The sequence below is a fragment of the Podarcis pityusensis genome (genome assembly GCF_964106645.2).
Source record: "Podarcis pityusensis genome assembly, chromosome: 1".
In the NCBI taxonomy this organism is placed as follows: Eukaryota; Metazoa; Chordata; class Lepidosauria; order Squamata; family Lacertidae; genus Podarcis; species Podarcis pityusensis.
In genome coordinates, this window is record NC_138028.1 from 85,865,687 (window position 1) to 85,880,939 (window position 15,253).

Genomic DNA, 15,253 nt, shown 5'->3' on the forward strand with positions numbered 1-15,253 from the left:
CTATTTCCTATCACTCAGCCACTTGCTAATCTACAAAAGGATGTCTCTGCTTATGCCACGACTACTTAACCTTTTGCAGGAGCCTTTGATTGGGGACTTTACAACCTGTGTTATAAAAAGGTCTAATTACACAAATCTTTACTCCGTTTACTTACTGACATTCTCTCTCTCGATTTTTTTGCGGAGTTGGGAGGTAGGCTAGCATTTCTCTTGCATGTCTGATTCTGTTCCTGAAATAGTATCTGCTGCATGTATATATAAAAGCAACCAACTTTCCATCTCTTTCTAGCATTACCAAGAAACAGAAGCCAGGGTGGTTCCACTGGATAGAACAAGCTGCCTGACATGCAGGACACATCTCAGAGAAAGGGGGGGGGGGCTGGACCCGTCCCTCAGCCCAGCCAAGGATGCTGTTTTTGAACAACACTTGCACTTTGAATCTTGGCAGTATGCAACGCATTTTACAATCCTCCTCCTCCTCTTCTTCTTCATCTTCACAATCCACTCATCCTACTTTACAGAAAGCTGCAGGTCAAGAATAATTAATATATACATTTAAATATGATCTCTTTATTTCATTTTTTTTAATGGGAGAAGCTGCATGTAAAAAATAAGCAGATAAAATAGGCACACCAATGCAGCCAGCCCCCCCACCTGGACAGCAACAAAATGCTGAATTGCTAATGCCTTTATTAGTATGAATTTTACCCAGGTCACAATCTGATGGGGGCAGGAGAAATACAAATTAGAAAGGGATCTGCAGCCACAGAATATGTCCTTTGCAATGTTAAGCACAGAGAGGCAATAGATCCTGTTTCAAATAACCCTCACCCCTACCCCACTACCTGCTGGAGTTGGGTCAGCTGTTTCCTCTGATGCTTTTACCAGTTCACTGTAGGGTCCTAATTCCTGAACTTGACATGGGAGAGAGGCAGCAGACCTTAGCCAGTCTTTAGACCTTGGAAAGGAAACTTGCTGTGAGTTGCTTTGGAAACTGAACATCCTCCATAGCTGTTTACATTGAGACATCCATGTTCCAACATGTTCTCAAAGTGCTTCACGAACAGCAAGAATGTAAACACATAACCCTCCTCTCTGGGGCTGAATTATATCAGGAGCAGGGTTTTCACCTCCCTTAGGTGCAGCTTAGTGCATCCCCCAACACCCAGGCCCCAAGTTGGAATCCTGCCATTAAGGCAAGGAAAACAGGTTAGCAGAACCTAATCAGATCAGGGCACTTTGTATCAATAGAGGAACATTTGACCCTCCAACTGTTGTTGGATTCCAGCTCCCATTACTCCTAGCCAGCAAGACCCAGGGTTAGAGGTGATGAGAGATCAAGTCCAGCATCACCCGGAGGGCTGCCAGTTCTTCACCTCTGCAAGAGACAACCCGTCTCCTTGAAACCTCAGCCCTTGCAGATGGAAAGGTAAAGCCTGAGGGCAAATGAACCGCAACAGCAGTGTGGGAGCTTGCATGTGCCAGAGTCCCTGTTGCATCTGATCTCCAGAGCCCCTTGCTCAATGCAGGCTCCCGTTCCAGCCCTTGTGGAAAGCTGTTCCCATTAACTTAAAAACTAACAGACTCAAGCACTTTCCTCAACATGCACTCACTCTAACAAGCTGCAGTTGATCCCTCAACCAATATCTACTCATTCGTCTTGGAGCTTTAAAATCAAAGCTTCAGTTTGCAGCAGAGGTTAAGCTATGCAGTAAGTTTGTCCTCCCGGCCCCCACCACGCTGCTGCCCACTCAAATTGCTTCTAGGCGCCACCATCCAGTTCCTGGAAGAAACATGAGGCTATGTGCACATACTATGGGGCAGCTGCTTGGCAAACAGATTAGAGCATGTCTCCGTGGCAGATCCCCACAATCCCAGTTTGGTGCCTTTGTGCACAAGCAGGAAAATGATACACACAGACACACACTGCCATACAGTGGTACCTCGGGTTAAGTACTTAATTCGTTCCGGAGGTCCATTCTTAACCTGAAACTGTTCTTAACCTGAAGCACCACTTTAGCTAATGGGGCCTCCTGCTGCTGCCACGCCGCCGGAGCACTATTTCTGTTCTCATCCTGAAGCAAAGTTCTTAACCTGAAGCACTATTTCTGGGTTAGCGGAGTCTGTAACCTGAAGTGTATGTAACCCGAGGTACCACTGTACTAAGGGGAATCAGAAAGAATGCACTGCAGCTAGTGGAAATGTGGGGTGCTGAACGAATGCATCCGAGGCCCAAATGGCATGCAGATGTACCCCTGGGTCCTTCAGTGGCCTAGGCCAGGGGTAGGGAACCCTCCAGGTCTCTCTAGCCACCCCCTTGGGACTCTTCCCACAGCACACCAGCCCTGCTCTGCCCTCTCCACCAGCACATTTGCCTGGTGGAAGAGGTCCTTTGACTGCGATGTTGCCTCTTCCTTGCCTTGATAAAGGCAGGTGTGTGTATATGAAAACCTCTTACTGCGTGGCTGGAGTACAAAAGGCAAGACTCTGTTGCCCCACCCACTTTGGGCTCTAGCACCCCATCCATTGGCATACGGCCTCCGTAAGACTGTGCATGAGAGAATGCAGCCCTCAGGTTTAATAAAGGCTCCCCAGAATATCCACACATCCTTTCCTTGCCACGTGCCTTTGGCTGGTAGCAAGGCAGCACTGCGGCCTCGGGATGAGGCAGCCTCCTGCTTCCAGGAAAGGTTCTGCGGCAGCTGAAGAAGGAGTAGGCAAGCCACCTGACACAGCAGCAGCAGCCCAAGAGGGAAGCTCGCATCCCCCATCCTGCTGCTTCCATGAACAGACCTGGAGGGAAGTCTGTGGTGACCCATGCTACGTCCAACGAGAGGCCATGGCTTGAGGGTGGGGGCAGCGCTGTCCGAGGTTTCCCTCTGTTCCGCCACCTGGGGGCAACTGGAGGTTCCCCTCCTGCCTGCCCCATTCAGAGAATGATTTGATTCTTGAAGCTGCGGCTCAGTTCCTTGTGGGGCAGAACGATGGAGTTGAGGATGACAACTTCGGCAGGGATGGTCACGTTGCAGCCTGTCGAGGAGGGAGCAGCAAGAGGCATCAGCAAGTGGGTGCGTGAGAGGGAAAATGTAGCCAACACAAAAGAGAGAAGTGCAGGAGAGTATTCTTCTTTTGAGTATTCTTCTTTCAGGTCCTGTATACCTGAAGGAGCGTCTCCACCCGCACCATTCAGCCCGGACACTGAGGTCCAGCTCCGAGGGCCTTCTGGCGGTTCCCTCATTGCGAGAAGTGAGGTTACAGGGAACCAGACAGAGGGCCTTCTCGGTAGTGGCGCACTCAGATGTGAAGGAAATAAGCAGCTATCCTATCTTTAAAAGACATCTGAAGGCAGCCCTGTTTAGAGAAGCTTTTAATATTTAATGCTGTATTGTTTTTAACACTCGATTGGGAGCCGCCCAGAGTGGCTGGGGAAACTCAGCCAGATGAGCGGGGTATAAATAAATAATAATAATAATAATAATAATAATAATAATAATAATTGTAGGGAGGTACAGGGGAAAGAAGAGAGTTTAAAGTGGGCAGACGCTTACCCAGAATGGTGATGGATGGGGTCAGGCGGCCATCCCGAAAGAGAGTCTCGCTGTCGATCTTTGCGTAGGGATCATTAGGGTTGGGGTCGCTGGGAGTACCCTCTACACGAGCCCAGCGTCCAATGGTGCTATCCCAGCCCACAATGCTGTTCAGCACACATGTATGGTCCTGGGGAAAGGGGATAGGAAAGAAAGAACTGAGGCACTAACATGGGGGTGGGGGACCACCAGCCCTTGGGTCAATCCTGGCCTGCCAAGGGTTCCCATTTGGGCCACAAGGCCATTGTCCCCCAAATCACACCCACCTGTGACATCAGATGAAGGAGAGCAAGAGCTTCTCCTTTAAGTGAGAGGACAAAGGAGCCTGTACAATTCTGGCTTTTTCTTCCTGTCCCCCACGATTTCCTACTTAAAGGAGAAGCCAACCGCTCTAATACAGTTCCTGCATTCCTCGTATGCTGCAGGTGGCATCACCCTGGGATTCAGCAATCTTGCCATGGATGCTACTAAGACTGGTGTTAATCCTTCAGACAGTCCAGGACGTAAATGGTGCTTATAAAACACTTAAAAGGGAAGTGGAGATCACTGTGGGGAAATCTGAAGTGTAGCTTTTCCCAGACACTCATCAAACTTTCTTTTCCACTTTTAACAACCCCAACTACTGACTCAATTGATTTTCTACAAGAACAAACAACTCCTCTATTTATTCAGGAACTTTGTAGAGCTGTTAAACAAGGATTACTGGAGGCATGTGTGGAGGAGCACTTTCAGCGTTTAAAAGCCGCACCATAAAAATATCAAAACTGCCCTCCGAAACACAGGGCCAAATTAGAAGCGGTGTTAAATGCATCTCTGCATTTAATGTGCACTTTTTAAAAACAGAGTTTATCGAGACAGAGGGAGTTTGACCCTCTCCATCCCCTGCTGTGGTTGTGATGGAAATGGCACCTCCCAAACTGCCCCGCTTTCCCTCCCAGTGCAAAGAGCAGCTGTGGAAGAGTGGGTTTTTTCATCATGGCCACAGCAGGGGGGGAAAGAGCTGAACTCCACTTCCCTGCCTGCCACAATGCCAATAACCATTATGACACCCCCTTCCCATGGCTATTTTCATTTTCTTTTTTTTAAGCACATGATAAATGCAAACACACACTTAACTGCTCATCTACTCTGGCCCTTAACGAAGGAGTAAATCTGATTCAATTCAGCAGGACATATTTCATGCTTAGGATTGTACTGCACATTTAATGGGAAATGTATGGAAGAAGCTGCCTTGTAGCACATCAGGCCAACTGATCCAGCTATTGTCTGACTAGCAACCCCTCTTCAGAATTTCAGTCAGGACTTCTGCAGTCCTCAAGATACTAGGTACTTTTAGAGTTGGGACATACCAAGAAAATAAAGGGGGAGGATATAGGGTATCAATAATTTCCCCTCCTAAATTCTTAATAGCCCTGCTAATTTTTTTTATAAATGATGCAGCACCACAGATTTACAAATCTTTTACATCTCTCATGAATCCACAGCTTCAGCTGCATTTGTATGTCTTCGTTGATAATACATAAATGAAATTACCTCCGTATGTGGGGGCCAGACCGAGCAGGGGAATACCAGACTTTGCAGTGCACTAGTGCCACCTGCAGGGCATTAGCAAAACAACGAGAAGCAAAGCAAGAGCTGTCCTAAGCCAAAAACAGCCTCCTGCCTCTGATCAGAGATGTGACTTCTGAGGCACTCCAGATGTTCTCCGATGACGACTCCCACCATCCCTAACCACTGACCATGCTGGCTGCGGCTGATGGGGTTCCCGAAAACATCTGGATGGCCACAGATTCCCCATCCCTGGATTAGAGCTACAAAGTGCCAACCCCAATCCGGCAGCAGTAGTACAACGATCCTACCATTGTGTAAAACATGGGTGATGGTGGGCTGAGCCTACATGCAGTGCCAAAATAATTAAGTAAAAAGTGCAGTTTGCAGAGGGGTGGGGAGAAAATAATGAAAACGTTCCTAAAATTGCTAGGCATCGCTGCAGGGACCTTGTTGCTAGCTGTCACTTTTAAGCAAGCAGTTTCATGCAGACTCCTACATTTAGTGGAGGGATGGTGGGTCTCTTATCAAAATGGCACAACTGGACAATGGGGAGGAAGCCCTATCAAAGTGATGTCACAGACAACATCCAATGGGTGGGCTGCAACACTCATACAACCACAGCCATGGCTGCCGCAGGCAGCACCAGCTGGAGCAGAAAGGAAGTTATTTTTCCCCCTGTGATGAAACACCACTGTTTGAATTCTGCTTTGTGGAAAAGGTGTCTCGATCCCAAGCAACAAATGAGCAATAAAACCACACATTTGTTATACTAAGAACAATAGTCTGAGTAGTCCCCTAAGGTGATGCAAGACATTAGAACTTGACCCATTGGATCTTCGGAGCAATACCTACCTGGAGAGAAGCCCCATGCAGAATAATGGACTCACGCACACGCACGCCAGCACCAATCGTCACCCCCTTCCCGATGGACACATTGGGACCTAGCTACAGGGAAAAGGCACAGGGTGGTCAGTGGCCCAGCGCAGGCCAATAGCCCCCTTCATCTGTATGCTCTCTTAAGTCTGGGGTATGTTCAGGGGCCCAAAGATTAAACCAAAATGCACAGCTCCTTAAAATCTATCCCACACATGCTGGAGCCAGGCACAGAGTACACCTTGCCCATTACACTTACCACGGCGCTGGGATCCACCGAGGCTGCAGGATGGATATAAACATTCCCTGCATAGAAAAGAAGCAGCAACAGAGTTAGTTCTTCTCCTTACTCCACAATGGAGAAGATTCATTGCCACCCCTCTGAAAGCATCACTGCAGAGATTCTGCTTTTCTACAACAATGCGGGTTTCCAGCAGCAATGCTGAATACCTCTGTGCACATCAGACTCTGTAAAGCAAATAACCCAAACACACACTGTTGCCTAGATGGGTAGAGACTCCTTTCAAAGACTGCCTTGCCATAGTAGCTTGGGACAAACTAAAGAGCGAAGAAGAGTTTGGATTTGATATCCCGCCTTTCACTCCCTTTAAGGAGTCTCAAAGCGGCTAACATTCTCCTTTCCCTTCCTCCCCCACAACAAACACTCTGTGAGGTGAGTGGGGCTGAGAGACTTCAGAGAAGCGTGACTGGCCCAAGGTCACCCAGCAGCTGCATGTGGAGGAGCGGAGACGCGAACCCGGTTCCCCAGATTACAAGACTACCGCTCTCAACCACTACACCACACTGAGAGAATATAATGTATATAATTTTCTGTTTTACAATTTAGAATACTCATTTAAACATCCTTAAAATATCAATGACTTCCCTTCTTCTCTTTCCAAGGTTCATTTTGCATATAATAAATCCCTGCATATTTTACAAAAACTAAACCATTCAGTATTCCATTATTACATCCATCAAAACTTATTTACACAGTTGAATTTATCTTAATGCTGCCAACGTTTTCAAGTGTACACAATTTCCCCCATATATTCAATGAACGTTTTCCAATTTTCTCTAAATGTATGTTCTTCTTGTTCTCCTATTCTATATGTTAAGTCTGCAAGCTGCGCAGCTTGAAAACTAAAGAAGACTCTCACCAAGCACAATTATGGGGAGAGAAGGAGTGCTCTTGCTAAAACTGATGGTTTTCTAATAATTCCAGTGTAAAGCACAAAGGAGCAAGATAGATAAAATTGCTGTGGAGATACAGATGTTTAATTTGTATTCAAGCCCCTTCCTTTGTACCCTTGCAATCTCCTCTTTCCTTACTAATTTTTACTGATTTGTCATAACATATAACTATATGAACAATAAAATAACCACACACAGCACATTCAGTACAAAAACAACAACATAAAATTTGAGATGTGGTTCTACCATAGCAAATTTTTTTAGATGGGTCTATATAACCCAGTGAGGGGTGAGTCATTGGAGAAGTACTTACATGACTCTCACTCTATCTCTATCTCTATCTCTATCTCTATCTCTATCTCTATCTCTATCTATCTTTCTATGTATTGATGCAGGATTTGGAATTTTAGCTTTGTATTATTGCACTGATTTGCTGTTCTTTGTATTTGTCACAGCCTTCGATGTGAATGATGTGATGTTGTTTTATCAAGTATAATTCTGGCAGGCTCTGAAACCAGGTCTAAGAGCTCCAAGTCAGCCACCAGAAGATGGCTGAAGACGGTTGCATGAAGTACACAGCAAACAGGCAAACATTTCCCAATTTAGTAAACCTATTCAAAAGCAATGCAAAAAGGATAAACACTTAAAGGAGGCACATCACACGCTTTGGAGCAGCCTTCCTGAACCCGGTGCCATCTAGAAGCTGTTGGACTACAACTTCCATCATTTCTGACCATTAGCCATGCTGGCTGTGGCTGATGGTAGCTGGAGTCTAGCGACGTGCAGGCATGACCCAAGCCCCTTGGAAACTGTACCACCGATATGGCCTCCACCCAGCAAACCTGTTTTCAGATGTTACGGCCCCTTTATGTTGTGGAACAAAAGCAGAATTATCTCATCCTACCAACATCATGCATTCGTGGTTTTTGTCTCCCATATGGGGAAAGAGGGAGCCAGTACCTCGGATGGTGGGTCCACCAGGTTGGTTCTGGGCAAGTCTTTCTGGGTGGCACTGGCTGTAGCAACTCAGATACAGGCGACTGGCATAGATTGCAGACCTGGCAAAGAGAACAAGCCAGAAATTACACCTGGCACCTGCCTCCAAATGTAGCATCAAGTCCGTGAATGCCTTTGTTCTCTTGAGGACAAAGGAAAATGAATGAGTGCCTCACCAAAAAAATAAAGCCTATGATCAAAAGAAGAAGAATCCTTTCTTCCTGGGATGGAGCACAGGACAGTTTTATCCTGCCTCATTCAGCTGGCAGTATCTCCTGTAAACCCAATTCTGCACCTTCCCAGGGAGTTCAAATTTTCTTGCCTTTCATTTGAAAAATTGGACTCTGGCCACCCATGTGACAGAAACACAAATTCTAAGCTCAAAAGCTAAATTGTAGGAAATTAGAATTGCACTTGTTCTGCTTCAGGGAGTCACATATTTATTAGTTTGGATCCCTGCCCCCCGCAGCCTTTGGGACAACACTTGAGAAAAGAGAAAGAGGGAGGAATATAGAGTTTGGATCCACACATACGAGAGCAAGGGTAGAGGACTTGTGCCCGCGCCCCAGTGTTGTTTGATTCAAACTCCCGTCAGCCTCAGCCAGAATGGCCAATGCTCAGGGATGAGCTGGAATCCAGCAACCTCTGGAAGGCCACAAATTCCTCATCCCTGGGCTTGTGACTACAGAACAACAGTCACAGAGGAAGAAAGAGAGGCTGTGATCAGGGTCCATCGTCAGCGCTCCCCCAACCCATCTATTTCCCAATATAAGAAATAATTCTCAGGAGTTTCTCTTTGGCTTTTGCATTGTCACCATATTCTTACGGTTCCCCGCCTCCAAAAAAAGCATGCATGTATCTGCTAAAGGTAAGAAAAGCTCAGATCCACAGAGAAAAATTTGATTCAATGTTTGGCTATCTCACAGGCAGGCTTACAACCACCTCCCAGGCTTGTACTTCCCTCTACTTCCTCCTTACCCAGCAGATTTGATCTGACTCCAGAACCCCTCCGTCTTGTAGGCAAAGAGGCGTCCCTGCCCAGCAAGGGCTGTGAAGACATCCTGCTCCAGCCTGATGGCTTCAGCTCGTTGCCAGCCATTGGTGCTCTCCTCCCTGTGCGAACAAGGCATACAAAGGGTTAGGGGCCACATGACTCAGTGGAAAGATGGTGTGTGGCCAGCAAGAAAAGGTATCTCTAGGTCAGGGAAAACAACCACTCAAGTACAGCAACAGCAGATCCTTCTGCTACTGAGGATGAGGAACCTGAAGCACTCTGGAGGTGGCTGGACTACAACTCCCATCATCTCTGGCCCTTGGCCCTCCCTGCTGGTTGGACCTGTTGGGAATTGGAGTCCATCCAACAACATCCTGAGGGCCACAGAGGTTTGCCCATCCCTAGGAAGCCAAAAAGCCAGTTCTAAGCCTAAGCGCCCAAGTCCCATGGAGTAGAGAAGCACAAAAGCACTTGGGAGATGAGGAATGCAGGAGGAAGGAGGAGATGGACACTTACCCAAGGCATGCGCCCCTAAATGTGGGCAAGGGGTGGCACGAAGAGGAGATGGAAGAGACACAGAGAGAGGGAAGAGAAACAGAAAGAGAGAGAGATGATAAGTGACCAGATGTTGCTCCCAGGAAGCAGGAAGGATCAGCTAAGAAAGACACTCACAGAAGCAGCTCCTGCTGGTTCCGTTGGAAGACAGCGCCAATGTGATGGAAGATGGCCGGCGTGAACAAGTAGATGCCACAGTTGATGAGCTCGCTGACAAAAGTGCTGGGCTTCTCCACATAGTGCAGGACCTGGAGAAGGAAGGGGACATGTAGGTGGGGCAGAGAAGGGAGAGTCTTGGGAATTGCACCATCCAGTGCTGGGGATTGCTCTGCTTGAGCCAGGCTCCAGAGAGCAGCAGGCAGGAAGGTTGTGCTGGACGGGGTACAGGAATAGGGGAGACAGTGGACAGTCTTGGCTCTTCAACTCCCATCAGCCTCAGCCAGCATGGCCAACACTCAAGGCTGATGGGAGTTGTAGTCGGACAGCCTCTGGAAGGCACAGGTTCCTCATCCCAGGTGGAGCAGCTCTCTACTGGGGCATGCCTACTGCCCAGTCTTCCCTCCAGACCTCCACATACCTCATGCGTCTCAGTGTTCGCCACAATGCAGCCATAGTTCAGGGACTGCTTTCTGTTGGCCTAGGGACAAAAAAGAAAAATGGTCACAGGAGCATTACGGGGGGTGAGAGGGATTAGAGAAGAATTTGCAGGACAGGGTTGCCAGGAGCACTGGGACTGGGATCCTAGCAATGCAACCATTTTGCCCCACAAAGGCTAGGAACCTGCAGCTAGCCCTCAAACTGCATTCCCAAGCCAGGGAAGGGGGACCTCTCCATCAGCGACCAAACTCCAGCTCCCACCAGCAAAATCAGTGTGGTCAGGGATGATAGGAGTGGTAGCCCAGCAAGTATTAAGAGAGCCAAAGGTCAGTGTGGTGTAGTGGTTAAGTGCAGTGGACTTGTAATCAGGTGAACTGGGTTTGATTCCCTGCTTCTCCACATGCAGCTGCTGGGTGACCTTGGGCCAGTCACGCTTCTCTGAAGTCTCTCAGCCCCACTCACCTTGCAGAGTGTTTGTTGTGAGGGAGGAAGGGAAAGGAGAATGTCAGCCGCTTTGAGACTGCTTAGGGTAGTGATAAAGCGGGATATCAAATCCAAATCCAAAATCCAAACACAATCCTGTGCCAAGCAGCACCCTCCTTCCAAGCCCACAGCGCTGTCAGCATGAGAGGCCAGGGCTGTGCCATTACCGTGGTGCCCAGCATGAGGAAGCTGTCCGGATTGCCAAGTTGCCGGTGGAAGCTGAGCATCTCGCCCAGAGGGAATTCGGAGCAGACGTCAGCATTCAGCACAAAGAAGGCTTCAGGGTTACCCGAGAGGATCTGGTCCCGGAAGTGGTAGATGCCGCCGCCTGTGCCAAGCGCAGCATATTCCTGCAGATACCTACACAAAACAGGAGGCTGCTAAGGCCCTTCACTGCAGGGGGAGGAATTGCTTGTGCCAAGGTCTACTAGGCCAAATGCGCCAGGCTGTTTCAACAGGTGCATAGGGACCCAGAGAGCTGGCTTAGGCAGAGTCAGGCCACTAGTCCATCGATCGTAATACTGCCTACACTGGCTGGCAGCAAGTGCCCAGGGTTTCAGGTAAGAGTTTCTCCCAGCCCTATCTAGGGATGCCAGAGATTGCACCTGGGATCTTCTGCATGCAAAGCAGATGCTCTACCAGAGTTATACCCCCCTTTTCCAAAGGCTGTGCAGAATCAGGACCTGAATGGCAGGTTGGAAAGATGGAGCCCCTTCCTCTCTCTTTAGCAGTGCGACCAGCCCAACGCATTTTGCTGTCTAAGACAGAAGACTGAATGGCTCTATCTCACTTCCTCTGTCCTGTTGCACAGCATCCAAGGATGAGCAAATTATTTTGGTACCTGAGGCAGAAAAACCCCACAAGCACCACCACTCCTCAGCAAAAGCCTCCCCACCACTGCATTTATTATGAAAAAAAATAATCAATGCATTTAAATACCCAAACAATCTGCTGCCTTTTCATGCAACCCAACATCAGCTGCCTGAAGTGGCCGCCTCATTATGTCTAGTGGCTGAGCCAGCACTGTGACCACCCACCTGATGGGTATTTTGAACTCTTGCTGGGCTGACACCAGGAACCGGCTGAGGGCCTCATTGGGCTGATAGAACCCAATCAGGAGAATCTCCTTCATGTTGGGCACCTGCAGAGAAGGGAAAGGAAGATGGAGCAACCACTGGTTGGCATATGAAGCCAAGAGCAGGAGAGCTAAAATATTCTTACTTGCTCAGTTTATTGCATGTTAGAGCACAAGGCAACTTGCTGGACTGAAAATAACCCTGTCAGTTTCACAATGCCACTATACAAATCTATTGGTGCAAACACAGTTGGAATGCTGTGTACAGTTCTGGTCAGCTCACCTCAAAAGCAATATTTTAAAGTGAGAAAAGGTTCAGAAAAGGATGACCCAAATTACCAAGGGGGTGGAACAACTCCCCTATGAAGAACGGTTGAAGCGTTACGGACCTTTTTTTTTCCTTTTAGAGAAAAGGCGAATAAGAGGTGAATTGAAATAAGTTTAGAAAAGTTTGCACAGCATGGAGAAAGTGGTCAGAGAAACATTTCGTAACATATTTTAACACTAAAACTTGCAGACATCCAATGAAGCTGAATGTTGGAAGATTCAAGACAGACAAAAGTCCTTCATGCATCACAATAAAGATTATCGTATTGTAAAAGTTAAACAACGGTGCTCACTTCCACAGGAAGCAGTAATAGCCACCAACCTTAAGGCAGGATTAGTCAAATTCATGGAAAAGGCATCAAGGACTCCCAGCCACAATGGCTGTGTTCTGCCTCTCCTGTCAAGAGACATTATGCCTCTGAATACCAGTTGCTGGGAACCACAGGTGGGCGGAGTGCTGTTGTGCTCATGTCCATCTTGCAGGCTTCTCACAGGCATCTGGTCAGCCACTGGGAGAAGAGGACAGAGGCCCAGATGGGCCACTGGCCTGATCCAGCGGGCTCCTCTGGTGTTTTTATGAACTCCTCCCCTCATGGTGTCAGCTTAATTCCCCTTTCATACCTTAGTGCATGCCTCAATGTGGTGCTGTATCATAGGCACTCCTGCCACAGGGAACAAGGGCTTGGGCACCTCAAAGGACAACGGCCGGAAGCGGGTCCCTGCAAGAGAAAAGGTTACCACAGAATTGTAGGCTGTCGCTCACCAAATTCACAAATGAGCCAGGAGGCACACAAATCGTGGGCTGCCTTGAGAGGAATGGCTGCCACCAGAAGAGGAACAAGGGAAGCCAATGTCACTCTGAGGCTCCTGAAGAGCAGCAGACGACTGAAGCCAAGGCTGAGGAATGGGAGCAACACCAGGTGGGCCAGAGGAGGGGCAGAGAAGGCATATTCATGTGAGAGCAGGGTAGAATTCACCCTTCACATACAGGAAGGGATAAGGAACAAGCAGGCTTCTGAACACACACAGGGTGTCAGTCCCTCACCGAGTTACTATCCCACCTTTCCGCCAGGGAAATCAAGACAGCATCCATGGTTCCCTCCCTCTCCATTTTATCCTCACAACAACCCTGTGGGGTAGGTTAGCAAGTGACTGGACCAAGGTCACCCAGTGAGCTGCATGGAAATTCGAAAACAGGTCTCCCAGGTCTGACGACATAGTCAACTCCCTCTCGCACACCCACAGCATGTGGGGAACCGGCTTCCAGGAAGAAAGCCTGCCCCCCACTTCTCTCCCTGACCTTAGACTCGGCTCCCCCGCCCCTCGAGACAGAGGCCACGTCCCTCCGCCTGACCCCCATGGGCGCCGCAGGTGGGGCAAGGGAGGGGCGGCAGGTCTGCTCTGATGGGCAGGTGCACCGGGCGGGAGGGAAGCAAAGTTCGGCCGGCCGCTTTAGGATTGCTGGCGGCTCTCACCTTTTTGGGGGCCGCCGATGAGGACCACGGCTTTCAGCATCGCCCTCTTCGTCTGGGGGGCGCGCAAGACTGGAAGGCAGGGCGTCCCGCGAGGGATGGCGACGAGAGAGGCTGCCGTGCGCAGCGCCGATCCTGCGTCCCCTCCTCGGCGAGTTCTGCTTCCGAGCACGTGAGAACGCCACGTCACCGCTGGCCGGGTCCGCCGCCGCGCGCAGGGCGGGCCTTGAGCGATCCAGTCGGCGCGTCGCCGCGGGAGAAGCCGGCCGGCAGCGCTGACGCGGATCCTCCTGGATTGGCTGTTTTCGCTGTCCGGGAAGGCTAGGGCGTTTGGGGTGGGGCGGTTTTGGTCCTTCCTCGCTGCCCCAAGAAGAGCAGTCCTGCTTTCGGGCTTCTTTCCACAGGCATCGGGTTGAGAGCAGATGGGCCACTGGCCTGCTCAAACAGGACTCGTACGGTGCTTCACTTTGCGGCATCCTGCCCCAAGCCTATTTTTGCAAAACAGGGCAGGAAGAACTGCTCTGCCTGCCCAGGCTAAAAGGGATGGCACTTCGAGGGCGGAACCAAGAATCAGTTCTCAGATTGCAGGCTTGAACCATGCGAAGTGATTCTAGAGAGAATGCAGATTACTGAGCATGTGCAGACGGCTTCCTCTCTCCATTTGAGTAAGCGCAGTCAGCCCTCACCATTAATGTAGTGCAAGGATTAGCCACCAATCGGCAGAGCCTGCAAAAACCCCTTTTCGGAAAAGAGCGACTCCACTTGGGAGCTCAAATGGCAGCCAACCCTATTGGAGCTTGTGTAAATTCCTGCCTTGCTTGCAAGGTACAAGCACATTTTAAGCCAGGTCTGGCATACACGGTGGGTGCGGGGCAGGTGAGTGTGGCTTCTTACTTATTTGTAGGATGATTTGCACTTCTGATTAAAAGAAGGGCTACTGATTGAGGATCTTTTCTTAAAGCTTTCTGTGGTTTTACGAGCTGAACCGGTGCAGTTACAAGAAAGCACTACTGAATCCAGTGGAGCTTAGTCCCAGGAAACTCTGCATAGAATTGCATTCTAATCCTAATAACTTTTAGCATTATGTTCTATATTGGTGTTTGTGTTAAAATAATCCATCAAGATCAACACATTTGTCTGCCATTTTTTGACTTTTCCTGGGACGTCTTGCTGTGGAGGCCGTTGTGATGAGCTGCTGTACTTCAAAATTTACCACTACACTTGCTGGACTGTGATCAACTACAAGATGCTCATTTGTAGAAAGCACTCTGCACGTACCCAGAAGCACTCTTCATTACTATTCCCTAGAACATGCTTTAGTGTTGAGCCCTGCCAGGCATGGCATCATTTGTGAGAGATAGACATACAGCGTTGTGTACTGTTGTCATGTGAATAAGATGAGCAGCTGTGCAGCCCAAACAATCCCTGATATGGTCAGGAAGGACTATTTATATCTCCAAAACAGCTTGCTTGTGGGGCAGGGGAAAGGGGTCCTGCAGTGCCCCTTAGTGCCTGCAAGAGGCAGTGTTGCCAAGGGAATAAGGGCAAA

General features: G+C 48.9%; 1 protein-coding gene across 3 annotated transcripts; it reads right to left on the reverse strand.

Annotated features, from left to right (window-relative positions):
* Window positions 1-550: 550 nt before the first annotated feature.
* Window positions 551-14,061, reverse strand: GMPPA (GDP-mannose pyrophosphorylase A). Of its 3 annotated transcripts, XM_080977076.1 has the most exons (14): window positions 14,056-14,061; window positions 13,708-13,846; window positions 12,854-12,951; window positions 11,868-11,971; window positions 10,998-11,190; window positions 10,328-10,387; window positions 9,868-9,998; window positions 9,712-9,726; window positions 9,180-9,314; window positions 8,166-8,263; window positions 6,271-6,317; window positions 5,991-6,083; window positions 3,549-3,717; window positions 551-3,030 (listed from the first exon to the last, which is right to left on the reverse strand). In XM_080977076.1, exons 2-14 carry the CDS (start codon window positions 13,745-13,747, stop codon window positions 2,930-2,932), a joined length of 1,284 nt encoding a protein of 427 aa, XP_080833202.1. In that variant the 5' UTR covers window positions 13,748-13,846; window positions 14,056-14,061; the 3' UTR covers window positions 551-2,929. The 3 variants fall into 3 exon arrangements, with proteins under 3 accessions (XP_080833202.1, XP_080833201.1, XP_080833200.1); XM_080977075.1 differs by lacking the exons at window positions 5,991-6,083; window positions 14,056-14,061 and having other exon boundaries at window positions 13,708-13,886; XM_080977074.1 differs by lacking the exons at window positions 9,712-9,726; window positions 14,056-14,061 and having other exon boundaries at window positions 13,708-13,881.
* Between the last annotated feature and the right edge of the window lie 1,192 nt (window positions 14,062-15,253).

Excerpts from the sequence above, each read along its gene's own strand:
- GMPPA (XM_080977076.1), bottom strand. The coding sequence starts at position 13,747 with ATGCTGAAAGCCGTGGTCCTCATCGGCGGCCCCCAAAAAG. Across the intron at positions 11,972-12,853 it reads ACATTGAGGCATGCACTAAG|GTGCCCAACATGAAGGAGAT; the intron begins GTATGAAAGGGG and ends CCTTCTCTGCAG. Across the intron at positions 6,318-8,165 it reads TGGTGGACCCACCATCCGAG|GGAATGTTTATATCCATCCT; the intron begins GTACTGGCTCCC and ends TTTTCTATGCAG.